The sequence below is a fragment of the Botrytis fragariae genome, assembly GCF_013461495.1.
Source record: "Botrytis fragariae strain BVB16 chromosome Unknown tig00000054, whole genome shotgun sequence".
Classification (NCBI taxonomy): Eukaryota; Fungi; Ascomycota; class Leotiomycetes; order Helotiales; family Sclerotiniaceae; genus Botrytis; species Botrytis fragariae.
Genome location: NW_023500993.1, coordinates 1,764,220 through 1,791,132, shown reverse-complemented (window position 1 = coordinate 1,791,132; position 26,913 = coordinate 1,764,220). Strand labels below are relative to the sequence as shown.

The window sequence follows — 26,913 nt, the reverse complement described above, 5'->3', positions numbered from 1 at the left end:
CCTTATTCGTACTGTGGGTGGTCGTCCTTCATGTTGATTCTCTTGGGCAAGATCTCGATATTTGCTACTGTTGATTTCCATTTTCTTATGCTATACACTGCAGGTGCTTTGATTTACTAGTCGTGGATCAGTGTCCCAATTATTATGATTCTCTCTATGCTTTCGTACCCACAGAAACTGATGTTAGTCCAAAGATTAGCTTTTCCCACTACCGTGTCTAGCTTCACTCTAACGACTAGCTTGCGCAGCCATCTTTTCCTTGACCTTAAATCTCCAGATTTCCTACAGATTATAGGATTTTCATCTGTACTCTTTTTTTTCATGACAATTGAGAATTATTTTCTAATGCTCCTCATTTCTAACGTGCATCCAATAGTTCTTGATCACACATCTTCTCAATCCGGGTCAATGTATAATGTAATGTATGTTACTCCTACGATAACTCGATTCTCAATTCCACGACGAAACCTCCTCAAGATCAGTTTGCAATGAAATCGTGAAATCATATCGATTACCGTTTCTAATTCTAGCTCTCGAGGAAGATACGCCATCTATCCAGAGGAAGCTTATTCTACTTGTCCTATTTCATATATTACAATAACACATACTCAAAAAGACGTTAATTACGTCTACCTCCTTTCAACAATCAGATATGCAGGTCGCTCACAATAAGCACCTAGGCGAACAAGAGCTTAGAAAAGAATGTGGAAGCGAAGCAAACGCCAAAAGGGAAGATAAGGAGCACAATTACAAGCACTGCAAGATTCATGATGATATTGTCGATAATGACGTCAACGATGTGGAGGAAATTCATCGTGAGGGTTTGAATGTGAAAGCATCTTCTCAATTACACGAGTTCACCCAATTCCACAAGTTCCCGTCAGAGATCAGAGAAATGATATGGAAGCTTGCAATAAACACTACACTCACCGAAGTCCACGAAGATAACCGTCACTTGACTCGATTTGGGTACCCAGAGGAGGAAGTTATCTGGAGCTGCAAACTAATGTTAAGGCATGCCCATACCAGCTCTGAAGCTCGATGGATTGTCGCAAGGAAAATGTTTCGCTTTGGCGGGGATAAATACAAACACCTTACTGAACAAACAATGGATCGGTGTATATTTCCGGTGGTGAACGAGATAACATTCCGTAAAGTGGATGATGTGATTACATGCTCAATATTCCATAATTCCGCGGAAATATGCAATGGGGTACGCATAGGAATTGTAAGTGATGAGCGTAAAGAGGAATGTGCAAAGCATTTGCAAAAGCTCCTTGAAGCTTAATCATGCCTTTATGGCTACGCTCTAGTTTATATAATCTTTAATTTATAATCTATAATCTATAATCTATAATTTATAATCAAATCACATCACATCATTCAGATGCCCAAATGTTCCTTTTCGTTCTTCCTGAACTATCTCATATGATAGTAGTGATACACCACAACATGCCCAGTAACCCTCCTCATATCTCTTCACGAAAATGAATATACATAAACACCGGCACAAACCCAAACCCCGCACTACTAACCTCCCACCCAAACAGAAACAAAAACGTAAGCGTAAATAGAAGATATATTGAATTCTTACAATTACACCATCTATATGTAAAGCCTGAAAATCACCCCCTCCTCCCAAAAGTGTACTCCATGGAGTATACGCACGTATCGAATAATGTATCTTACAGAGAAAGGAAACAAAAGCCCGCAAGAAACATACTCCTCCAATCCATTCCTCCATGCATGCGTGTTTCCGTCCACTACTAAAGTTACGTCAAAGTTAAGTTCAGCAAATTAAAAAATACAAGCACCAAGCAATTCACTCATCCCAAGCGAGTCACCCCTTAAAAAACAGCAGATAATACACGACTATTCCCATACTCGTCTACCCTCTCGTAGCCTCCAACGCCGCCGTCAACGGCACGACCCTCAAACTTCTCACTCTCTTCAAATCAGTTCCCCTTGTTTTACGTTCGGCTGCACAGCAATAGTTGGGGCTCTTCCCTCACTCCACTTCCTAAACACACTTTTCAAATCTTTCGGGATCCCTTCAATGACTACTGTTGAAACAGGTACAAAAGGGCGATCTTCCATGCCCGCTGAAAGAATCCCATATTCCTGTACGAATTGAAGTGCGGTATGAAAGGGGCCATATTGGGACTGAGCTTTGGCGCCGATGACAATGTAGATTTCGAAAAAGGCATCAAGAATGTAAATACCAGTTGGAGAGAGGTCGGCTTGAGAGAAGGGGTTTAATTCGACGATCTGGGATATGTCAGTGATGGATTATGCAATGAAGAAAACGAGGACATACTTGTTCTTTGCCTGCAGCGGTAGCACAGAACAAACGAGCGGAATATTTATTATAGGCTGGCTTAAGTTTCCAGTGATCAGCTGATTGTGGAATCTGTTTGCAATTCTCGAACACTCTCAAGAATGACGAAGGTTCATCGCCATCCTCAATCTCTTCGATATCACCAGTCATTGATATTTCCATTCCGAGGAGTTTAGCACAACCATGCTCTTCAGCGGTACTACCTCGACCCTTCCATAGATATGTCTTGCCTGATGGTGAGGATACAAGATATGGAAACCCAGAGCATAAGACTGAAGGAGAGTAATCAACCTCGTCAAATACCAACATTCCATACTGTTGTCTTGCGCAGAGAATATGAGGAGCGAGAGAATCATACTTGTTAGAAGATCCTCTTCTGATAATGATGATACCACCTAAAGCTTGGTAAAACTCTGGAGTTTCTTTGCCTTGTCTCAATATTACAAATCTTCCACCAAAACCCTTGGCTTCTCTCTGAGCAAATATCTCAGCGCCAGTAACAACATGTTCAGGAACTTCATCGCCAATCCACCAGTATACTTCTGTCACTTTTCTACCAGTCGCATTGGTAAATGTATGGGGGCATAGGTACATCTCACGCTCAAAAAGAACACGCTCTTGATGAGTAGGAACAGACTGCCTCTTTCCATCCTCAAATAAATAAAACAGACTGGATTGCAATGTCCGTATCGTTGAGATAGTATCTTGTCTTGCCATTAAAATGCTTGCTGTATCGACTGAGTAAGTTGGGGTTGGCTTGGGTTCCTCACCGAAGAAATCGGCAAGAAGTTGGGACGCTTCAGATGCTTGAGGTACTGGGGAGTAGGCCATACTGGGTGAACGAAGACCTGGGCTCATTACTGGTGATGTTAGTGTTTTGGTTGGAGGGGTGGGAAGAGCGCGCGCGGGTGTTGATTCTTTTGTAGATTTTGGTCCCATTCGTAGTCCTAGATCAATAGACTTATTTCGCTTCAACGGACTAATAGGTGGTAAACCTACACCTGCTAGTTTTATCTTATCGTCTTCATGAGACTTGTTCCGTTTCAATGGACTTATAGGTCGCAAACCTGCGCCCACTAAAGCGGCCTTTTCATCTTCGTAGGTTGGTAATTGTATTGGAGAAGGTATGCGAGCAGGTGGTTCTGCAGTGGATCGACCCCACAATGCTGCAGTATGCTTGACTGATCTCGATGGACTGAGTGGTGGTGGCTGATCAAAATGAGGTGAGAATTGCGGTGGAGATTTTAACGAATTTGCTTTTCTCGGGGATAACGGAGCAGGACGAAGCTTTGCAGTCTCTGGTGACACAGGTTCATTAAATGTACGATCTTCATATACTTTGGTTGGCGATGGAGACTTGGCAGGCGCTAGGGGCTCTGGCTTTGGTGGATCTGGCGAAACTATTGCCTCGAGCTTGTTGTGGTGTGCCTTTACCGTGTTCTCGGGGAAATTAGCAATTTTGACGGAAGAAAGTGGTTTAGGGGCTTCCAACGATGGTGTATCCTTATTCTTTGGTGCTTCTTGTAGAAAAAGAGATCGTCTTCTCATATCTAGTTTCCGTGGTGATGAAGGCTGAGAAATTGGAGTGCTTTCTGGCACCTGTTCTGTGTTCAAGGCTGAAATTGTCTGCTTTATTGGACTTGTAGCAGGTGATGAAAGTTGCTCAGGCGCAGCGAAAGACTTGGTAGGAGATGTGATGGGAACATTTTCTTCGGCTCTTTCTTCGGGTTCTGGTGCTGATGTAGTTTGAGTTGGTGCGGCTGTAGAAGGCGCCTTTCGTCTTGGTCCACGGGCACGCCCCTTAGTCATATGTGTGAGTTGTGGTCCATTCTCGCTCGATTCGGGATTAGTTGTTGAAGTGCTCATACTGATTGTACGCTGAGATAACGAGGCACTTGAAGATCTTGAGGTTTCACTAGCAAGTGAAGGCGGGCCTCTGGCAAGTAAATCTGCGAGACCAGGATTAAAACGTCCAGCAAGCTTACCTCCAATTGCACTCTTTTCTTGCATGCGTGTTGGGGCACTGGTTTCCTTGACTAAGTTTGGAGTGGGATTGGCAGAAGCATTCCGCTGTGGTGAACTAGATTCCCAGGTCGATGCAATGTTAGAAACGGAACCGTTTCTTCCAAGGGTGTTTCTTCTCCGCAACGCTTCAGGTACCACATTCTCCCGACTTTCGCTACTGGCAGATCTCGAAACTCCATTTCCCTCAGCTTGTACTTTCTTAAAATCCTCTTTCTTTTTCAATATCGCATCTTTGAATTCATCTTTACGTTCAGTCTTTACGGGACCTCCAGTAAGGTTGAGCCCTGCCTTTCCACGTGTGATGTTGTCCTTGAGCATATCCGGAGCAATGTAACTTTGAGTTTTCGTCCTCCGTAGTTGACCAAAGATATTCTTAAATTCTGGCTCTTCTTTGGGCTTTTCATCAGCAGGTACCTGGCGTGATTTCAAAACAGAGCGGAAATCATTGGCTTTCACTGAACTAGCAGATGAATTTAAATTGGCCTTGGGTGTTCCAGATGGTGTGGATGTAAAATTTGGATTGAATTTTTGTGTGGTGTCAGAAATAGGAGTGGAAGTGGAGGGTGTCGATGGCCTTTCGGCTTTTGTATTCCCAGCGGCGCTCTTACTATCCTGATTAATCATGCTCTCGATGTTTCGCTGTGGTGTAATGCCAGGAGAGAATGCTGTTGGGAAGCCTCGAATACTTGAAGGCGTTGTCAATGCGCCAGGAGGAGGAGATCTCATTAGCCCACCAATATTTACTTCGTGCTTCACGGTCTGACTTCTACCCAAGTCGACACTGCCTTTCTGTTTTGCTCTGTTAATTTCTGACATCCACGATGGTTGTTGAGGCGGTGGTGTGGGTTTAGGTTTCGGTGATTCAGGTTTGTTTAACGCGCTCTCGAGCCAACTAGATTTGGTAGGACTCCATCGTCTCGAGTCCGCAGTTTTTGTAGGGCTGACAGGCAAACTATCATCTGCTGGAGGCGATTGATTCCCACTATCTACCTCTTTAGCTTCGGCCGGGGTGTAAGATCTAGCTGTTGCTAAAGATGGTCTCATGAAGTTGGAATTATCATTCATCGTAGAGTTTGTTACATTGCTTTTCATAGAGCTTGCTGTGCCCGGGCGGTGGAGTTCGCCATGACTTGAGGTAGGTCTTGATGCAGGTCTTGATGCAGGCCTTGAGGGAGAAGTTGATTGATTATCCGCAGCAGGATCAAAAGACGAATTCTTCCGATCTAATGATGGTGAAGCAACAGACCACCGCTTATTCATACTCTCCGATCTCTTCATCATCGCACTTTGGACAAATCCACCCATTCCTTTGGTTGGAGAATTGGGCCGGTCTAGTCTATCGGGCGATATGCGACCCTGCGAAGGTGACATTGCTAGGCCTCGAGTGTCCGACAAACTATCAGCAGCAGGTGGATCCAATCTCTGGGCGTCAGTCACTGGAATTGGTGATCCCATGCCAACACCCGGATTGCTCTGAAATGACATTCTAGAGCCGCTTCCATATGAAATGCTATTCCTTGCTGGAGGCCTTGTGGGCGATCTTGTAGGAGTTGAGGAATAATCCTTGACCTCGTTCGATGTCTTGTCTGGCGTAGAATTATTACGAGCCATTCCTGGCATCTGAATTGACCCGTGTGTTGCTCTTTCTTCGTCTTCTACCTGATTCTTTCTGTAAGCTGGTGAATTAACGCCTCGATCGGCGGTTTGCCTAAACCAAGCTGGATCTTTGGATGCTAGTGATTGCGCAATTTGTTCTCGAGAAGGGGTACTGTCATCGGCAGACGTGGTATTCTCAGGTGTCGGTGTAGTTGTTCTGGATAGCGTTACCCTATCTGTAGCAACCATGGATAAAGGTCGACTCCGCGGTTTATCGGAAGGTTCTGGTCTGCGAGCCCATGATAAAGGTGAATTTCTTGAGGGCATAGCATTTGACGGTGAATCTCTAAACTGAGAGGTCCGCTTCAAATCCGGCACTGAATTTAATGCCATTTCGTCTACGTCGTTGTCAACAACACTCCCGCGCCGAGACTCAGAAGATTGGTCGTCTGAAGTTGAGAGAATGCCTGATATAGGTCTTCTAGGTGTACTCATAGGAGACGACTTCGTAGGAGAGATGGATAATGCCCTTTCTGAAGTAAACATTAGCAAGAAGTACATTTCTGACCTATCATATTATAGCATGGCGACGGGCGGAACAATGTCTCTGAAAAGAAAGTTTAAATAGAAATCAATTACCAGCTCTGCGAGCTTGTCTTTCTTTTCTGCCTTGCAATATCTCTTCCTCTAACTTTCTTGTGCGGTCTTCGTCTTCTTGGTCCCGTTTATTGCCCAATTCTTTGATACGCTGCAAGAAATCATTGACATCGGGCTCCCCTTCGGTATTCGACATGTTTATAAGAGGCGGCGGCACAACAACACGGGAGAAGAAATTTAAATGGTGTATTCCAGAGAACAGGACAATCCAAGTTACAACTCGGCGGGGTAAACGCGTTTGCACGAGGGGTCGAGGTTGTTGAGTACCTCAAAGGATTGTTCTAGTAAGGAAGGTTGAAGCTTCCAAGGTTCGCTTGGTCAAGGTTTCATAAAGTTCATAACTTAAGCTGCAAGCTTTCATTTAAGTAAGGTTACGAGTACCTAGATATGGATACAACCTTGGGTTGTTGCCATTTTTTCTTTTTACAACTGTACATACATAAAACGTGGCACATATTCTATCGTTGTATACTTGCGTGCTTCAAAAAGTCATGACAGATGTCTAGATGCACACTTCTCACGATAAGTTTCGAAGGTTCTATACCTACTGACCTACCTGTTAACCTATTCACAATTGATCAATATCTGCTCGGTATACTTCGTGCCGTTCCTTGAGCGGCGGCTGTCACACAATTACGCGCTTACGTCGAATACAAACAATAAACAATAGAAGCTCCTGCAACCCAAAACAAAGAAGATCCTGGCCCGATTATCAATTTTTTTTTACGAGGGGTAAGGTTATTAAGGTACCGGTACCCGTACACCCATCTGGGCAAGCTGGGCACAGAATTAAATGACACTAGAGAAGTCCCAAATTAAAACAAACAAACAAATCTCTTCTTTTCGTAACTATGTCACTAAAATGAGTTGAATGGGATATTCCTAGTATTGGGTTGCACGAATTCCGGAGATCCACCAGTGGTCTAGTACTCCGTATAGTATAGGTAGGAAGGTTCCTAGTAAGTACTCTATTTCGGTAGTAGTGGACTTTTTCGACTCGTTCACCGACATCAATATAGAAATAATCGTTCCTTGGAGTCTTCGACAACCCAAGTCAGTCCTTCGTCCAAATTATCGCCTGTGATCGCGCTGCAATTAATGATGTGCCATTTGTGCGTCCGAATTTCATCTAGCACCAACATCTATTTCCGGTTAGTATATCCACTTCTCTTGACGACGCCCTTTACGCCTGCATGTTTTTCAGTCTTCACTCACATCTTTTATTTCGGTCTTGGTCATGCAGCCATTAACATCTGTCTTGTTGGCAAACACAAGAAGACTCGCCCCAGAAAGTCTCTATAGAGTGTCAGTTATTGGCATTGTAAAAACTCAATACTTTACTATTAACAAACCTCTTCCTGCAGTAAAGCATGCAACTCTTCCTTGCAATCTTCAATACGTAGACGGTCAGTGGCATCAACCACCCATATCAAAGCATCAGTCTTCTCAAAATAGTTTCTCCAGTATGATCGGAGAGTCTTTTGACCCCCAACATCCCCTACAATTGTAAGGTTCAGTATATATTTCACTAGAAATAGCGGAAAGTTAAAGAGGTAATACAAATGTTCAGCTTGTAACTTTAAATGGTCAGCGTGCTGTAGCTTCTTCATAGGTGGCATAAGATGTACCCAGAATGCTCAATAGTTTTGATGATGAAACCCAGTGTTGGGCTCACAGTGTTGACATCTTCCCCCATGATTCTTTTGACTATCGTAGTCTTGCCAGCATTATCCAGTCCGCTGTGCGAAAAAATTAAAAAAAGACGATCAGCAAGGAAAGATTGTCAGGGGGAATAGCAGTCTCATACAGCATCAAAATTCTCATCTCCTTGTCCTTGAGTCTCGCCTTGCGTAATATGGATAACATCTTTACCAAAATCTTTCTATGTCGTCGTTGGTATTGCTCTCCTCAAATGTTCATCGCAGGGAAGAAATAAAGCGTTCTGCTCACATTTCAAGGAGAGGCAGATAAATCACGTGATATATTCTAATATTCTGACGTTTCAATATTCGTTGGAAAAGTAAATCGTTTATTAGATGAAGATTTTTCACTACCTAGGTAATGGATCAGATTGTCATCCGTGGCTGCTGGAGATGTTCTCGCGTGCTTGTCAGTCTGCGCAACGAGATGTCAATGTTTCGATACTGCAAGTTGTAGCTTCCCGATTCAAACCACAATCTCTCTTGCAGTCACTTTTTCATGATGGGATCAATGATAGACGGGTGGTATGATTTGCGATTGATTGATAGATTGGAAACTTCTCATGGTCTTCTCGGCTCGAAAGTTTGATCTTATTCGAAGAAGAAGAAGAAGAACAAGTCCCAACATTCATGAAGAATTTCAATTTCTGTTCTTCTCGATTATCTTACTTCACTCGATTCACTCCTCCGCAACACACCTCGTTTTAGTTAACCAGTAACATATTCACCTTCGAGCTCTTCTCAACAACACAGAACAATAACTTAGCCACGATAATAAAAGATTGCCTGGGTACCTTGTTGTCGCTTTCCATTGAAGGTATTTCTTTCTTCTACATATTTGGTATCAATTTCTTCGTATTTTCCTCAATCGGCTATACAAAGAGACAGAATTACTATCTACTTTACTCACTGTTCCTCTTATCCGCCTTGTTTATTATTCCACACACAGATAGCGAATCACTTTGCAGTTTCACACCTTTTCGCGACTCTCTGCTGCTTTGTCGATTACAATCTATACTCTTCGTCACCAGGCATCTTTGTGCAATTACTTCCACCTTTGTAATAATCTCGCGGCAATGGAACATCACTCTAAAATAATAGTTTCAACAGAGAGAGACGAGGAATTCGAGAAGGCCCGCATCAAACGCCTCCGAGGAGATTTTGAACAAGATTTTCTAGCATTCAAAGATGAGGTCCTTGAGATTGCCGGGAAGGTAAACGGTCTTGGTTCATCACGATTCGCAGTTGGCCACCAGAAGCTTTATCAAGTCACACCAGGCGGCCCGAGAAATCTCGACTTGGATGACAACTCTCTGTGTAGACACACGCCTTCACCGCCACCAAACATAGCGAAAATGAGCGTGTTGACAGGAAACAAGGACCTGGCGTCCCATTTGTCAAAGTTGGGAGGCTTAAATGATTCTCGCTGTAAGTATCTTTTCCCATATCCGTTCTTTCGCTCGCTGATTGTGTCAGTTTCTCCTAAGGTTCACGACAATGCCATCAATAAATTCAACTTTCAAAGCAGTTCCGGGGAAAGTACATTCAAGGCAAATGCGATCATCTCTACCCCAACCAAGCCGAAGAGCATATCTCCTTCTTTGAGTGGTTCAGCGAAGTCTTTCACACCTCGGAGTCTCGAGGAATCGCCTTCTAGTGGCGGCGGTGGTGTTCCATTGGCTCCAGTTAGTCTCCCTTCTAGTTTCTGGTTGCTATTACTGACTATGTACTTAAGTGCTCAACCACTGTTGTCAAGGATGGCGCAGTCAAGAAGCCAACTCCTGAGAAGTTGATAGAGCAGAGGCTCATGGCAGACTTTCACAAGCGCATGGGTAAATCTCAAAATACCAATTCACGCAGAGTCGACAGTGCCAATGAGGCTATCATGGTCCCAGTCTTGGTATGACTTTTGATTCTATCATCGATTCACATCACTAACTTTAACTCAGTCTCCTGTTGCTATTGTCCCAGATGCCAAAGCAAACACTACAGTCAATGAAAACATCTCAGTTGCAGGCCAAGAGCTCTTTGCTGCTATTGGTTCTGTTGCACCATCTTCTATCCCAACTACACACACCACCAGCTCTCCGGTGCAAGCTTCAGCTCCTGGTGGTGCAAGTAGTGAGTCGTGCCCACTGACTGCTCCTATACAGACAGTCATCTCTGGTCGTTCCTTGATGAGGGAAGACGAGTTTATGAGAATGCTACTTAAGGATAAACAAGAGAAAGATTTGAAGAGAAAGCTCATCGCTGCTCCAAAATCAATAACACAAAGCGAAAATCTCAAGGGTACACTTCACTTTCAAACCCGAAAAATTCTTCAAAACTGGAAAAGGTTAGGGCTAACAAAATTGCGCACTAGTGAATATACAGCAATTGAAATCTGATTCCCCTCCCTCTTCCTCGAATCCACCTCTGCTTTCCCTGCAGCCCCAAACCTTTACAGATGACGAAGTCAACTCGAACAATAACAACAATTTTGAGAACAAGTTAGGTAGGTTATATTAGCGCTGGTTTCAGATTGATTCAACAATTACTGATGGCTTTATCCAGAATCCCCCGGTACTGAAAAGTCGACCTTTCCTCAGAGACAGAACTCACACACAAAAATGTCGAATAAGCCTCTAATACCCGCACCATTCAACTCGGTAAGCATTTGCACACTTGATCTGTCCGTTCTCTCTTGCCTTTACACGATCTTTACCCTCTGATTTAATCTTTCATTCTCTGATTCACCTCTCCTTCATCCCTATACCTGTCGTGACTTTGAAGAGTATGAATCTTGCTAACATACATTCTTACAGTGGACCACTGCAAAGTTGACTCAAGGCAAGACTTTAAGCAAAGCAGATGAAGATTTCCAGACATTCATTGCGAATAAAGCGGCCGCACATGCGGAGGTACGAGCACAACAACAAACTGTTTTACAGCCTACATCACCAAAGCCTGCCCCAAGAAAGCCAACACAGGCCGAAGCAAATGCAGAAAAGCGCAAGCTAGCCGCTGGAACAGCTGATTTCAGTGTGTTTCTTGCTCGCCGCTTCGCAGATCCCCCGAGCATCAAGAAGGAAAATGTCTTCAGTGCAAAGCCTTTCGCTGAGAAAGGTGTTAGTGTAATGAGCACGATTGATGATAATCATACGAATACTGCTATTAGTTTGGCTGCTTTGAAGGGCGAATCCTCTCAGGACAAAATTTCCCACGTTGCTGTTCACAGTTTCGCACCAAAGGAGAACCAAGCTGCCATTCTTGCCAACACACAAGTCAACGGTTCATTGAATGGAAAGCTTATGGGTAACTTAAATCAAGCTGTTAGCATCGTCTCTTCGCCTCCATTCTGGTCAATCTCTAGCTTTTCTGACATTGGCGATAAGTTGAAAAAGGCCGACATTGGCACAGAATCCAAGGAAGGCGTTCGTCTATCTGAAACAAAAGATGCAAACCTGATCTTGCGCGATTGGGATGGTAACTGGTGTACACCACCAATTTGGGAGGAGCGTGGAGCTTTCGATTCTGCTTACATTCCATCTTACATTCATGAATGGTCTAACAATGTCAGCCCTGTGCAGCCAGTCACAATTACTATCGACACCTCTGCCGAAGGTTTTAGATCTGGCGAATATGTTGTCAATAACGTCGTCCTTTCCAAAGCACCCCATCATGAGCCAACAATTCCTGGTAAGTTTATTTCCTTGAAAAATTCATGTACTTGGCCTTGGTCTCATGGATTAACTTTGCTGCTAGATATTTTGAATGCCTCCGATGAACAAAAGAGACTCCATCAGACTGCAGCCAAAGACGCAGCAGCTCACTTTCAGAATGTAGAGAGGGCTCGAAAAGCACAAGAACGAGCTGTCATAGTAAGTAATGCTCACTATGAGCGGCAAATGGCAGAAGACTCTGAGCCAAATACATCTGCTCCTAAGATTGAGATTTATCTACGACCCGCCACTGAAGCTGATGCAAAGCACATTTTGGAGATTTATAATCATTACGTTCGTGAGTCTTATATCCCAGAGGATCAAGAGCCAGTCACTCAGAATGACATTCTTTACCTCATACAAGTCAACAAAAAAGAGAAGTTACCTTTCGTGGTTGCCGTCAAAGGTTGCATTCCAGCGAAATCCGCCAATCCAAAGGTCAAGACCAAGCTACCGCAGTATGAGAATATCGTTGGCTTTGGATACACCGAGATTCGTGGTTGTGGACTTACTGGAAGATCTAACGGTCGATCCAGATTTACACACAATCTACACTTTTATGTTCACCCTGAATATACTCGTAAGGGAATTGGTGGTTGTGTTCTAGATAGTCTCCTCGTGGTTTCAAGTCGTGCTTGGTCTAGTAATGGTGGATACAACTGGCTCAACCCTGATAATGATCCTGCCTACGGCCACGGTTGTGGCGCCCGCTGTCACCAACTGATTATCGAGGTTCCTGTCAAAAAGGATGACCCCAATTACGATTGGATGAAAAAGTTCTTGCGCAACTTCTGGTTCTTGGATGAAATTCGGCTCATCTCTGTTGGCCGAACTTCTGTATTGAAGAGTCCAGTAGAGTGGCTGGACGTCGTGCACTTTCAAAAGGAACTTGAGCATTCAGGTGAATTCACACACATGGTCTAGCTACCATACTCACGGACATAATTGATCGACACAGTCTCGACTTTCGAATACCCAATACAGTTTATTTCCCTTTTTCTTCTTTTCTTCTTTCCTTTTCAATATGTCACTATTGCAGGTTCCATCACTCTGGAGGTGGCTGTGTTTGAGATCATATTGAATTTCATTACTTGCCTTTTCGAGGGTGATAATCAGGGAAAGGCTCTGGGCTGAATGTGAAGAATTTGGAGTTGACAAAATGAAAGAAAGAATGGAAACATTGAACGATGGGATACAATGTGCGAGGAGTTTCTACACTTTGGTGCTAAAATATACAAAGATCTGCAATTAACAAGCGAGATCTGACGAAGCTTTTATTGAACTGAACGTAATTAAATTGAGGAATTCACAGGAAATAATACAAGAAATCAATATCTGTTCCTCTGTTGTAGCTTTGTTGTGATTTTCCTCCTACCTAGGTATAATTGTGAAGTATAATTTATGCACATTATTTGTCGTGCTCGAGACTTATGCAGTTTTTCAAAAGCTAACCAATCTCGTCAACAAAAAAAGATTCTGCCAGGCGGTAAAACCACTCTCTAACTTTTTTTCTCCAGTGATCGAAAATCTTAAGACAGTATAAACCAAACATGGCACCCAAACGCAATCGCGACGATGACTTCGTTCTCACACTATCAGACAATGAAGGCGAAGACTTAACTAATGTGGTTGAAGAGGAATTGCCTCTAGATCCTTCCTCGAACAAAAAACGCAAACGCAACGATGATACTGCTTCTACAAAAAAGTCCAAGAAATCAAAGAAGAAGTCTGAGGAAGAAGAGGGAATATGGGGAATTAAGGATGCAGATGATGGGGCAATGGATTCCGATTTTGAATTTGCATTGGAAGCAGACGGAACAGGTGGCGCAGATTTAGAGGAGTTTGAGGGTTGGGGGTTTGATGGAGCGAAGAAGGGACTCAATGGAGGTGATAAAAAGGCAGTGGACATTGATGAAATCATTGCACGAAGAAGAGAAAAGAAGAAGGCCTCTGGAAAGAAGGGAGAAGCAGATGATGAAGTAATGGCAGACCAAGAAGACGCCGTAGCTTCGAAGGAAGAACAAGATGCGCCCGAGGGTATGGATTTTGAGGATGAAGATGATGAATTCATGGCCGAGGATGGATTTGGAATGGGTGCTGGATCTGCGGAAGAGTCTGGAGCAGAGGAGGATTCTGATGCAGAAGATGATGAAGAGGGAGAAGATGACGATTCAGATAACGATTCAGTCGCATCTCCGGCACCCCACCCAGACGATGCTGCTTCTGAAGCTTCCGACGAAGATGAGGACATGGACGATGATCCAGAGGAAGCTGCTAAGAGGGAAGCGTTTTTCGCTCCTGAAGAAAAGCCAGTCAAGGGTGCAAAACAAGAACTCAATACAACATTCCAAAGCATGTCATTATCTCGGCCAATTCTTCGAGGTCTTGCCACTGTCGGTTTTACGCAGCCTACGCCAATTCAATCGAAAACCATACCTGTTGCTTTACTTGGAAAGGATGTTGTTGGTGGTGCTGTTACTGGTTCTGGAAAGACGGCAGCATTTATTGTTCCGGTTCTTGAACGTCTTCTATACAGACCAAAGAAAGTGCCAACCAGTAGAGTGGCTATTCTTATGCCAACTCGTGAATTGGCAATCCAATGTCACGCAGTCGCTACGAAACTCGCAAGTCACACTGATATCAAATTCTGTTTGGCAGTTGGAGGTCTTAGTTTGAAAGTTCAAGAAGCCGAGTTACGTCTTCGTCCAGATGTCATTATTGCTACTCCGGGTCGTTTCATCGATCACATGCGCAACTCCCCAAGTTTTACTGTCGATACCCTGGAGATTCTTGTTCTCGATGAAGCCGATAGAATGCTTGAAGCTGGTTTCGCCGATGAGTTGAATGAAATTTTAACGACTATCCCCAAGTCAAGACAGACTATGTTGTTCTCTGCAACAATGTCTTCATCTGTAGACAATCTTATTCGTGTGGGTCTCAACCGACCTGTGCGATTACTTGTTGATTCCCAGAAGTCAACTGCAGGTACTTTGGTACAAGAGTTCATACGTCTTCGTCCAGGAAGGGAGGGTAAACGAATGGGTTATCTTTTGTATCTCTGCGCAAATGTCTACACTGATCGAGTCATTGTCTTCTTTAGACAGAAGAAGGAAGCTCATAGAGCACGTATCATCTTTGGATTATCTGGTCTCAAAGCTACTGAATTGCACGGTAGCATGAGTCAAGAACAGGTATGCTTCTACTTCTACTCCCGTCACTACTATTTCACTAACTAATAAATTCAGCGTATCAAAAGTGTAGAAGCATTCCGTGATGGAAAAGCCTCATTCCTTCTCGCTACTGATCTTGCCTCCCGTGGTCTCGATATCAAGGGTGTTGACACAGTAATCAACTACGAAGCTCCTCAATCTCACGACATCTATCTTCATCGTGTTGGACGTACAGCTCGTGCTGGTCGTTTGGGACGCGCTTGTACTATTGCCGCAGAACCCGATCGTAAAGTTGTCAAAGCAGCTGTAAAGTCTAGTCGCACGCAAGGAGCCAAGGTTGTCAGTCGAGTGATCGAGGCTAGCGAGGCAGACAGTTGGAGTGAGAAGGTTGATGAGATGGCAGATGAGATTGAAGAAATTTTGAAAGAAGAAAAGGAAGATAAGATTCTTGCGCAAGCAGAAATGGAGGTTCGCAAGGGACAAAATTTCATTGATCATGAAGCGGAAATCAAGGGAAGACCTAAGAGAACATGGTTTGAGACTGAGAAGGAGAAGTTGGCAGCGAAGAAATTGGGTGTTGAGGAATTGAATGGCGTGGTGGGAGGAAAGAAGAAGGGGAAGTTGAGTAATAAAGATAAGAAGAAGTTGGATGATAAGGGAGAGAGATTAGAGGGGAGGGTCTGGAAGAAGGGTAGACAGGAGAGAGATGGAAAGGGAGTCTTGGCTAAGGAGAAGGGGAAGAAGAAGGTTAAGGGTGGAAAACCTCCTGGACCGGGTGGAAAGAAACCCATGAGGCCTATGAGAACGGGAGGAGCAAAGAGGAAATAGATGTGTAGATTAATACTGGTGGTGGAGAAAAGTTGAGATACCAATCCATTGTTTTGTTATGTGTGCACTGTGTATGAGTATCAATTGTGAATTCCTGATTAATGCTTTTCCACAACTAATCTAATGTTGTCCGGCATGCCGTGTAAGAGAAATCATCATATCTACCGCCTTGGTGGTAGGCCTGGTGGTCTGGAATTTCCATGTATAGTCTTACACTTAGAATAGCCCTGTCCGTTCAAGCAGACACCCTCGATCAGATCAAGGATCACAGTCACCAAAGAACAATACTCGATGCAACATGATGTATACATATTATCATATCAATAACCATGTTAAGTGTCATATTTTCATCTCGTGCCCTCATATCCACATCCTCCATACAGATATATATAACTTCCCCAGATTGCACATTGCGATGCTATATGTAATCATAACGCGTCTCGACATTTCTTATTCCGCATGTCCTTTAAAATACCCAACTTTCAAGTCTCAAGTTTCCTCGTTACCCAATCCCAACATCTTGTCTGGCGTCTAATATATACGACTCATTCCCACTCCACCAACTCCTTACTTTCAAGAAAGATAAAAACCAGAAGTGCCCAGTCCTTCCCAGTCCTTCCGTACAGCCCTCGTGAGAAGTTTTCTCCGTTTTCCATTTGCCCTAGAAAGAACCCACCCCTTAAGCAAGCCAACCGACCGATCACCCAGACCACCCAGCCAAGAATATGTTTGTTCCAATACCCATCCATACCTAAATACAAAACGGACTGGCACTGAACCACGTAGTAATCCATATACAAAACCAAACTCCAAACGCAGAATTACATACTTTTCACCATATTTCCTATTCACAACCACCTCAAGCAAGAATGATGAAGGTCAATACTTAATCAATGCCCACCCATACCACCACCTCCATTTACTCCACCCATATTCATACCCATCATACCCTGACCACCCATTCTCATTTCGAAATCTCCCCCAACAGAATTGCCTCCGAATGCATCATCGTTCATTCCATCCACATTGATAGGAGGCGGACTCAAATTAAAAGGCGGATACCATGCGTTAGGCATTCCATTCTCAAGACCCAGCATATCATACCCATTTCCAATTCCGCCCAGGCCGATATCTCCCCAATTCAACATTGATCCATCGCCATTGTGATTGGTGCCTGGTGTACCACTATTGTTCATACTGCCATTCATAGTATTGCCGTTCATGACACCACTATGCAAACCATTGCCATTCATAGCCGAGTGATCCATTGCCGCGTAATCGAATCCTAAAACTTCATTAAGTTGCCGCTGAGCTATATTGTGTGGTTGTTGCGATCGTTGCGACCGCATGAGAAGGTCGTGATGATTAACATACTGTGGCGGCGGATAGAGAGCAGTTGGTGACATAATACTTTGGTTATATGAATTTTGAGGTGCTTGTTGAGATGTCATCTGTGGATGCGATGATGATGGGGTTGATACCTGCATTCCTTGATGTGAAGCTTGCATATCAGAAGGCATGGCTTGCATAGTATCCAGCTGTGGGGGACGTGAAGGCTGTGATGTAGATTGGGTTCTTTTGACCTTTTGCTTTGTGGGCTTGGAATTTGGTTGTTGTTTGGGGGAGGGTGTGGGTAAATCCTTTACGTAATTCGCCACAGTCTTCAAGTCCGACTTTTGTTCGAGAACAGCATCGTCCCCCTTCTCTTTCTTGACAGCCGCAGCAGGATCTTCAAAGTCAGACTGTGATACACCATGTGGGAATTTATCAAACCAATCGCCGTATTGGGGAATGCTTGACCTCGAGTCGTTACTTGAACCAGCAATAACTTTGTCTGCACATGTCTTATAATGACTTCTGAGAGTTTCGGATAACGAGTGGAACATGCCCCAATGCTTCTTCATCATTGTTATGTATCTCAGAGTAATTGTAAGGTGCTTCCTAGAAGACTCTTCCAAACTAGGATTCCCCGAAAAGATACCACGGACTAAAAGCATACTGGCTGAGAATGCACAATACCCAACGAAAGGTGCAGTGAGGGACAAAGATTTTCCGTCATCGATAAATCCAGCGATGCGACCGGCTGCTTCTATCGATTTGGACTCTATTTTAGTTATAAATTCTTTGGGAGCATCGGATCGAGGTCCACTCCGTTCTAAAAGTATCGGGTAGTGATTGAGGAATAAATTAGATTGTTCAATGACAATGTAGAGAAATATGAACTGATTTGCTAGTCCCTCGGATCGATGTGAACTAAGATTTTCAGCATTATATACCATCTCTTTCGGCATGGCTTCTTTAAAATCCTTCAATTTCTTGACTAGGCTAGAATACTTCGATTCCGGTGACCATATAGGATATAGGTCTTTGTCGAAACCACCTTGATTGAAATGAGTGACAATGTTAGAATACAGTGCAATTGATCGAATCACATATGCTGCTACGCCTAAATTTTGTTTTGGACTGGCCAATTTTGGACAACCAGGCGTGCTCTGATGTGTAACCTCCCTGTAGAGACTTTCTGTGGGTCCTGGAATGTCGAGCAGAAACATGTTCTCCTTCACAGGCAACTGAATCTCAAGAGTTTCTTCTTTGACAAAAGTTGGTCGACCAGTTCCAGAAGATTCAAATCTATCCATGAGAAAGCATGCCCACATTGTTCGTCGTCGGATTTCCCTATCAATAAAGCTGAGTTTCACCGCATTGCCTTTCTCATCAAGCTTCGGCTTTTGAGGGTCGTAGTCGAGATCTTTATGTAGTTGTAAAGCATATGCCATTCGAATTGCTTGGCCTGCCAATGCCCAACTTCTACCGCCGTGACAAGTGCCAAACTCATGAAAGCCCAGAATCAGCAAGCACGTCAAAATTGTGATATTTGGGAAATCGTATCGCTTCAAAACAATATCACGAGCTTCAGAGGCCCATTCTTCCCCTTTTAGAAAGGGCGGCGCTGTAGTCAATTCAACATGATCGGAAAATCGAGCTGCGCAAGCACAGACGGCTAACACTAGGACAGGAGGAAGTGCTTCGGACCTACAAATTTTGTTAGTATTCAAAATCAGATTGTTTGTGTCAAAACTAACTTTAACTTCATCATGAAGCTTGGCTTGTGTAGTAAGTGATACGTCTGGCCATAAATCTTTTCGAAAAATACCTCGGCCAGGTGCTCTTGAAGCTCTCGCGAAGGTAGCTTTTCTTTGCCATCTTTCAGGAGTTTGCTTTCTGCGTCCTCCTGTGCTGATACAACCTTGGATTTCAAAATCGTTCTCCCATTCTCCTTTGAAGGCTTCATTGCCGACTTCGACCAATCATTCAAATCGGGCCCGAATGCTTCTTCAGCGGGTCGCTTTTTTCCAGCAGAATTTTTAGATGGTAACGTTCCCGGAATTGGCGGCTTAACATTAGCTCTTGCTAATGTAAGCGTGCCACTTTGTTCTTTTTGTTCTTCCTTTGGCATAGTATTCATGATGCGCGTTTCCATTCGCTTTATCCTCTTGTCAAGCATTGCCATGTAATCCGTCCTTGGCGTCGCTTTTTTTGTCGTGACCTTATACACACAAGGAATTTTCGACCTGGTGCAATTTACACATGCGGGCTTCTCTCCTGAACAACGAATCTTTTTTCTTCGGCATGCTGTACAAGCCAGTGGCAATCTCTTTCGCTCTTTACCTGCTTTGGTTTTGAGTTCGGTCCATGCAGGTGCTAATTCAGGTTTATCCTTTCCTTTCTCTTCGCTGCCATCCCCCGAACCTCCTGTATTCATTTTGAGATCATCCACCATAGGGGTATCGCCTTGGTGAAAATTTCCTACCATTCGATTGCTTGTGGGACTTGCTTCATCTGACCCCCCACTAAAGCTAGGATGCCGAGCCGTTGGTCCAGATATGCTGCCATAACCATTTCGATGCATGGGAGGAATAGATGATATGGAATCTCGATGTTCGGTAGGATTCGCAAGATTAAATGGATCCGAAGTACTATCCATCTTCAGCTCACCTGGAGTTACGGTATTCTCCCCGAATACATAGGGAAACTCGTATCCTTCAAGATTAGGCGTTCCTAATACATCAAGGGGCGGGGTATCCTGTGCTACCAGTTGATGAGAGTGATTTGCATTCTGATAATCAGAGGCATTCTGCGCCTGAAAGTTTTGATGTTGACCCGAGGGCATCATTTCTGTGAGCGCCTTTTAAGATCCTATTACTTGCTGTGTAATGACTGTTTCACAGAACCATATACATTTATTGTTCCAGACCCCTAATCCGCCTAAACACCACCACTTCCAATAGCTTTGTGAGCCCTAAGTCTTTGAGCAGTCCGCGAATTTATTATGTACTCATGCGTGTTTCAATCGCAATAAATCGCAAATTCAGAACTCGGATATTCGGTAGGTTCGGATGACGTCGATGTGTGAGTGCTTTGATGAGCAGCTAAGTTTGCAGCTGTGAAACAGTTCGAACTTCGCGACTGAGTGAGATTTGGTGAATTTGGTATGTAGAGCTGAGTTGAGCTATGGCTCTCATTTCAAAAATTGAGGAATTGATCTTGAAGCATGCGGATAAGGTACTGGCAAGGTAGGGGTTGCAGTCGCACCGAAATCACGAAACTTAACAGGTAGGTAGGAATTACCTAGGTATAATAATAAAGGTGTAGAAATCTATGTACCTCCTAGTACGGAAACTACTACCTAGTAAGAGAGTAAGCCAAAAGTACCACTACTGGGATTACATACGTGCCGCTTTGAAAATGATTTTTGTCCAGGTATTTAGTATCTAGACCGTGCACAAAAACATTTCCCCTTCTTTGAGCATGAGATGCTGCTTTTATATTTGGTCTGTCCATTAAAATACATATATTCATCTACAATCTGAAATCTATATTATATATTCTATATACTCTGTCCCAAAGCCCGTTCAAGTATTTGCTTGGAAAGAATACATATATGATATACACCGACCACGAAGCTTCATCTACCTGACAGGTTTGATGTCCCAAGAAAGTTCTTTGGAAAGGATGCAGTCCGGATATTTGTCTTGGTTGAAATGCTTCGATAGATTTCTTGCTTTTACAGTCGCACAAGTTCCTTTACCCCGATCATGAAGCAAAGATGCAGCATGTACTTACTATGCGTATTGATCCTTTCAACCTGGGGTGTATGAAGTGATAACTAGGTTGTTGACTCAGTTTGCAGGAAGGAGATATCTCGTGGGAGGTCGTCCTGCAGGGACTTCAACCATAACTCTCCAGTAACAATCATGTTCACACACCCCCAAACTATCTGCAATGGCATGCTCAGTCTTTATACTCGGCGCACTATGATTATCTGTACGTTTGACCACAAAAGGAATCAACACTATGTTGGAACTTAAGATCCTGGAATACCCACAAGTTTGAATTTCGATGATCTTCAAAAAGCAGCCTCCAAGTTCAGCTGTTTTCCTTGGAGTATGGTCACATACCCCACGTGCGAAAGTCTTTTAGATTGTCTTTGGCCGTACTCCAGATACGAGCGTCGAGCACAGCTAGATAGATACATTTGACTGTTGTACGGGGTGGGAACTCCACAGTCGGGGAGGTAATAAGTTTGGGTCCAATGGCTCAAAGTTAACGGCGATTCACAAGTATATCCCCGAAAATGTGCTATAAAATAATACTATGGACGGACTTATATCCCTATCTCAGAAGAAAATCGCGGGGTCGACGCCTAAATTCATTCAAATTATCCAATCAAGCGGAATATGCATACCCTGACTTCCGGAAATCCTTGGTGAGAATTAATCTATCTCGGAGTATTATACGCAGGGAGCATTTCCTGCCACTTTAAATTGGGAGAAAGGTTCTGTTCGTGTCATGTCAAAACTTGTAACTTTTGATGTCACTTCGTAGCGGTGTTCATGGTATCTGATGAAGGCTCAAGTTTCCATCATCGATTTCCAAGGTTTGTTATTTTATCAATCAAAATGTCTAAAATTTACATACAATGTGGTGGGGTATGATCTAGACGGTCCTAGTAAGGTTAGTCGAGTTCAAGTGTTCATGCGGCGATGCTAACGGCCAAGAATACGACACTGTTGATATGATTGGCTGTTCCTGGTAGCTTCTGTTTTCCAAATAGTAATATCACCAAAGCCATTGGGTGAGTTCCCATCGGATATTCTCACAACTCTTGAATCTAGAAGTCTGCAAACTGATAGTATAATCAATCACGACTCAACTCTACTCGATAAGCAGCGACGAGAAACAAGTCAGATGATGTTGAGCACAACCCAAAGGTTCTTGCATAAATAACTTGGAACTCTTTTAGAATCGGCAACCAGTGCCGGAGCTAAACCCCATATCTGCAAGCCTGGGAGCCTTTTGCAGCCATCAATTTGATGCAGAAATATTAAACTTTGAAATTCATAAGCATTTGCCACCAATCTCCATCAAAAACCACGGGGAATCAGCCGCACAACCGTTCATCTCAAACAGGTACAGGTATCAAACCAGGATATCATTTGAGCAACACAATAATTGCTATTTGAGAGTCGAGACTCGCGAGTCAGACAAATACCGAAACCCACCCGGCATCAAAATCAAGGCTGATGGGACGGATGTGGTGCCAAGATGCTAGATGACTGCATTGAAAACTATCCCCTTAGGTGCCAACTACGGCCGGCTTCGCAGGTACCGGAGCCTGGGAGAACGGAGAAACGAATATCTCAAATCATATATTGATAATACTTGAATGTCAATACTTTCTAATGATACTAGTTCTTTTTCAAAGTATAACCGATATATAATATATACTAAATTCAAAAAAGATAAACACGTTTGTGTTACTTTTATAATTTAAAATAACAATCATCCGATATGGCATCGAATATTGAAAACAGTGCCGGTATATATCTTCGATACCCCAGCTTTTTCGTGCTGCTGGAGACAAAACAGAGTCGCAACAAGTATGGAGATAAAACAGGGACTCGAATACTTTCGCCTCACGCACATCTGCAGATCAATTTGCTTCCCTTGCCCAACATCACTATCCCCAGCAAAACCCAATATCACATTCGTAGAAGAATCCTTATATCGCGATAACCGTAGCTGTCAAAACCCCAACACCAGCGTCACTAACACGTTCCTCATGATAACAACTTCTAAGCTTGTGAAAGTTCATGACGCTTCAATTTTCAATCGCGGAACTATCCCGCAAGAGAAATCAGAAAATTGCTGTAAAGTTGATATAGATATCCCGTGGGAAATAGCTTAGCTGGCTGCTGAGACTATCAAAAATCGAAATGTCTTATCGCTTCTTATCGCTTCACTAGCGCAACCTCGGTTCCCCGGGTTCTCCGCTTATGCTTATCCGAGAGTACAATATGTATGTTGGTCTGGACTGATTTATCGGATATCATTCATTGCATCACGTCGATTCATATTGCTCTTGAGATATACTTTCGCATTTTTGGTTGTAGAGTATAGTGTATGCGATTATTTGAGTAATAGAGCGAAGATTGTTGGAACACGCAAAAGAAAAGATGTCTAGTTACGACACGCAACTCCATGACTTTGGGTCTCTTTTTTCTCTAAAGGGGAAGATCGCGGTGGTTACTGGGGGATCGAGAGGATTGGGATTACATGCTGCTTCTGCGTGAGTAACCTCGTTTCATTAACTGTGAAGAAACTATTTCAATCCGGGCGGAAATTCATTGACACTCGTCATTTATCAATTATTCCACCCCCTTCCAGCCACTAACTCTCGCTCCGCTCTTAGTTTCCTGCAAGCCGGCTGCTCCCTCGTCTACATCACATCCCGTAAAGCTTCCGCCTGCGAAGCCGCTGTCTCAACTCTCAATTCCCTTCCCAATCTCTCTCCGGGTGCAAAAGCCATTTCCGTTCCCGCAGACATATCAACTATTGAAGGTATCCAGCATCTGGTATCCGAAGTATCCAAAACCACAGATCATATCGATATCCTATTCGCAAATGCGGGAGCCACGTGGGGAGAAAAATTCGATACTCATCCCGATGATGCGTTTGCGAAAGTGATGAATTTGAACGTCAAGAGTGTTTTTGGAACGGTGAGACTGTACGTACCCCATCTTCCCTTCTTTCTCCCCCCCAATACAAATTCAATCAATCCGCTAACAAACCCCTAGATTCACACCTCTCCTTCAAGCGCGCGCAAATGCCTCAGAGCCCTCCCGTGTAATAGTAACCGCTTCCGTCGCCGGTCTCATCGCCCCTCCCCCGGGACCTAGCTCCGCAATCGGCTATTCTGCATCCAAAGCCGCGGCCATTCATCTCACCAAAAACCTCGCCGTCGAACTCGGTCCCCGTCATATTCTTTGCAATTCCATTTCTCCAGGATTCTTTCCGTCGAAAATGGCTAATGCGCTTATGGAATCAAAAGGAGGAGTTGCGAAGCTGGCCAAATCGGTGCCGGATGGAAGATTAGGGAAACCGGAGGATATTGCTGGCGCGGTGGTTTTCTTGGCTAGTAGGGCAGGGAGTCATATTAATGGAGCTAACTTGGTGATTGATGGAGGGGAAATGTTAAGTAGAGGTGGTGCAATTGGTGAGGATGTGGAGAAAGCGAAACTTTAGGTTGAGAGCTTCGGATTTGAGGTTTGCGATTTATGACTCGCATTTAGAGCACTGGGACACACCTTGAAGTGTTAGGTAGATGTAGTATATCTATATGTATATAGCGTTTGAATGAAAAGTAGGCATTTCATTTCAAGTGGAATATAAATTTGGATAAAGAAATAAATTACGAGTAGTAATACCCAGGTAGCAAATAAAACCCGACATAAAAAGGCTACCAACTGTCATGTCTTGCTCAAAATGGATATCCGATTCATGAAAATTATACTAAAGAAAAGTCTCCGCTATAAAGAAATAAAGAAAGACGTGACTCCGTATCAAAAAGTAATAGAAAAAGTGAAACATGTGTATGTATAGATCTACATATGTAAGATAGTGAGGCCCGATGTTCCAATGTGTAAAAATGTTAAAAGAAACTTGACGTCTTCAAATAGTGAAAGCAGATTCGCAACAAATCGATATTGTGCGTCGGAAAAGATAAGGGGGTGAAAGGAGGACAAGTTGCTGGTAGCTCTCTTTAGGGCGAAGGGATGAAAGATGTCGGTGTTGTCAAGAATGGAATATTGTTAAAATAGATAATTCTTGCTTGACACTCTCAATTGGCTCGGAGTACAGAAACGGTTGATGGCATGAGATATAGCTATCAGCTTGCTCTCAACGAGGTAGGTCGTGTTCTTGCAGCGTATCGTATGGATGGAAGCTGTAAATCGCTATGTAAATTGGTCATCGGAGTTCACGTCGGTCTTTCCATGCCCCTAGTTGAATATATGGCGCTCTTTAAAGCTTTGGCGAATGCTCTGGTTCAGAAGTAATCTGGTCTGTAACATCAGTATCCAAGAAAGCATCTAATATCCTTATCTCATCTGCATCCTCGTCTCTCTCCTCCATTACAACTCGATTAATGGCACCGTCGTCCCATGCAATACCGTGCCAAAGCAATACTCCCAAATCCCTCGCAAGTCTAACTGTCCTCATCAACTCATCTTGTTTTAGATCGGGAATCAGATTGACGATTTCTGCCCAGAAAACCTTTCGCAGAAACGTCGCATCGGCATGGTAATGAAAACCGATGGGCGTAATTTCACCGAGAATTTCTTCGAGTCCATAGAAACAGGTACCAAATGGTAGAGGTTCGGCTTCTACCCAATCAACAAGTCCGGTAAGGTGGCGCGTAAGGGGGTTGATCATGATATTGCTTGGAATTATGTCGCCGTGAGTTAGTACCCATGGCATAGATTCAATGAATCGCATATCTTTGCGAATTCTTTTAGCTAATAGTTGGAATCGGATTGGCAGATCCTTGCATAGTAATTCAAGACGAGATAGCAATGATGATCCTACAATACCACGCGGAAGAGATACACAATCTTTTCGATGCCATCCTACTGCTAGAAATGCAGCGAAATCTTTACATAAAATTGCTCGAGTTTCGGTATTGGTAGCTAGGGATGTGTTGCTTGCCCGGAAATCTTTAAATGAGACACCATGTAATCGGTTCATCGAATATACTAACAATCCGGATTTCGGGAGACTGGTAACATAAGTGATTCGAGGGCAAAGTATCCCGTATATCTCCCGTGCAGCATGAGTTGTCATGAGATTCAGTCGATATTTACCAGGTCGAAATTGAATAACAATGTCGTCTCCCACCAGAAAAGTCAGCGAGCAATATCCTTGACATGCAGGTTCGTCGATGCTCTTCCCTGGAAAAGCATTCTTAACGAATTCATAGCAAGTAAGTTGGTCTCCCTGATCAAGTCCATTGCGAATGTAGAAATTATTAACCAGAGTCAACGGATCTGTCGTCTGCTTGACAGACATATTGATTGTGCATGATGATATATGTATCCACGATCGCTTGTCTTATCAAATTGTAACACCAGAGTTCTGTCAAACTCCAAGAAAGCGGCACGGCTAAGGACATGAACCCCGCCTTCATCACTTTATCTGGTGACTTGCAGTGAGATGAGACATGAGAGATTTTTGTGCCACGAAACTCACATTTCTCCAACCACTTGAAAGGGTGTGGTAACATATTCTTCATAAAGTGACAAAGATTTGATCGATCCCTTGGGTCGAGTCCGTAAATCATTTCCGATATATCCAGAATTCGAGGTAAGGAGCTGAGAAATGATTAACATTGATGCATCCACTAGAGATACTTGTACAGATAATCTGCAGAAGTTACAAACGGGAACTAATGATGACTAGTACGAAGCAATCCACATCATACCATAATCTTACCACATGCACATACATACACATACATACACATACATATGAAGTACACACACACACCTCGAGCACACCAG

General features: G+C 43.5%; 8 protein-coding genes across 8 annotated transcripts; 4 read left to right on the top strand and 4 right to left on the bottom strand.

The window, feature by feature from the left end:
- Nucleotides 1-652: 652 nt before the first annotated feature.
- Bfra_005306 (uncharacterized protein) lies at nucleotides 653-1,288 on the top strand (the record flags this gene model as incomplete). The annotated part of the gene is made up of 1 exon (XM_037335690.1): nucleotides 653-1,288. One exon carries the CDS (start codon nucleotides 653-655, stop codon nucleotides 1,286-1,288), a length of 636 nt encoding a protein of 211 aa, XP_037192785.1.
- Nucleotides 1,289-1,950: 662 nt separating this feature from the next.
- On the bottom strand, nucleotides 1,951-6,752 carry Bfra_005305 (putative gelsolin repeat protein; the record flags this gene model as incomplete). Its single annotated transcript, XM_037335689.1, has 3 exons — nucleotides 1,951-2,268; nucleotides 2,318-6,492; nucleotides 6,599-6,752. 3 exons carry the CDS (start codon nucleotides 6,750-6,752, stop codon nucleotides 1,951-1,953), a joined length of 4,647 nt encoding a protein of 1,548 aa, XP_037192784.1.
- An 874-nt stretch (nucleotides 6,753-7,626) lies between these two features.
- Bfra_005304 (putative adp-ribosylation factor 1 protein) lies at nucleotides 7,627-8,482 on the bottom strand (the record flags this gene model as incomplete). Its single annotated transcript, XM_037335688.1, has 5 exons — nucleotides 7,627-7,758; nucleotides 7,832-7,912; nucleotides 7,969-8,211; nucleotides 8,292-8,355; nucleotides 8,424-8,482. The coding sequence occupies 5 exons, from the start codon at nucleotides 8,480-8,482 to the stop codon at nucleotides 7,627-7,629; spliced, it is 579 nt and encodes a 192-aa protein (XP_037192783.1).
- A 910-nt stretch (nucleotides 8,483-9,392) lies between these two features.
- Bfra_005303 (putative acyl- n-acyltransferase protein) lies at nucleotides 9,393-12,941 on the top strand (the record flags this gene model as incomplete). Its single annotated transcript, XM_037335687.1, has 8 exons — nucleotides 9,393-9,744; nucleotides 9,793-10,001; nucleotides 10,052-10,216; nucleotides 10,266-10,605; nucleotides 10,679-10,810; nucleotides 10,870-10,964; nucleotides 11,121-11,994; nucleotides 12,061-12,941. The coding sequence occupies 8 exons, from the start codon at nucleotides 9,393-9,395 to the stop codon at nucleotides 12,939-12,941; spliced, it is 3,048 nt and encodes a 1,015-aa protein (XP_037192782.1).
- A 626-nt stretch (nucleotides 12,942-13,567) lies between these two features.
- Nucleotides 13,568-16,015, top strand: Bfra_005302 (putative atp-dependent rna helicase drs1 protein; the record flags this gene model as incomplete). The annotated part of the gene is made up of 2 exons (XM_037335686.1): nucleotides 13,568-15,208; nucleotides 15,263-16,015. The coding sequence occupies 2 exons, from the start codon at nucleotides 13,568-13,570 to the stop codon at nucleotides 16,013-16,015; spliced, it is 2,394 nt and encodes a 797-aa protein (XP_037192781.1).
- Nucleotides 16,016-16,905: 890 nt separating this feature from the next.
- On the bottom strand, nucleotides 16,906-20,186 carry Bfra_005301 (putative zinc finger transcription factor 1 protein; the record flags this gene model as incomplete). The annotated part of the gene is made up of 2 exons (XM_037335685.1): nucleotides 16,906-19,048; nucleotides 19,099-20,186. The coding sequence occupies 2 exons, from the start codon at nucleotides 20,184-20,186 to the stop codon at nucleotides 16,906-16,908; spliced, it is 3,231 nt and encodes a 1,076-aa protein (XP_037192780.1).
- A 3,346-nt stretch (nucleotides 20,187-23,532) lies between these two features.
- Bfra_005300 (putative rhamnolipids biosynthesis 3-oxoacyl- protein) lies at nucleotides 23,533-24,601 on the top strand (the record flags this gene model as incomplete). The annotated part of the gene is made up of 3 exons (XM_037335684.1): nucleotides 23,533-23,645; nucleotides 23,769-24,083; nucleotides 24,154-24,601. 3 exons carry the CDS (start codon nucleotides 23,533-23,535, stop codon nucleotides 24,599-24,601), a joined length of 876 nt encoding a protein of 291 aa, XP_037192779.1.
- Nucleotides 24,602-25,378: 777 nt separating this feature from the next.
- Nucleotides 25,379-26,422, bottom strand: Bfra_005299 (uncharacterized protein; the record flags this gene model as incomplete). Its single annotated transcript, XM_037335683.1, has 1 exon — nucleotides 25,379-26,422. The coding sequence occupies one exon, from the start codon at nucleotides 26,420-26,422 to the stop codon at nucleotides 25,379-25,381; it is 1,044 nt and encodes a 347-aa protein (XP_037192778.1).
- Between the last annotated feature and the right edge of the window lie 491 nt (nucleotides 26,423-26,913).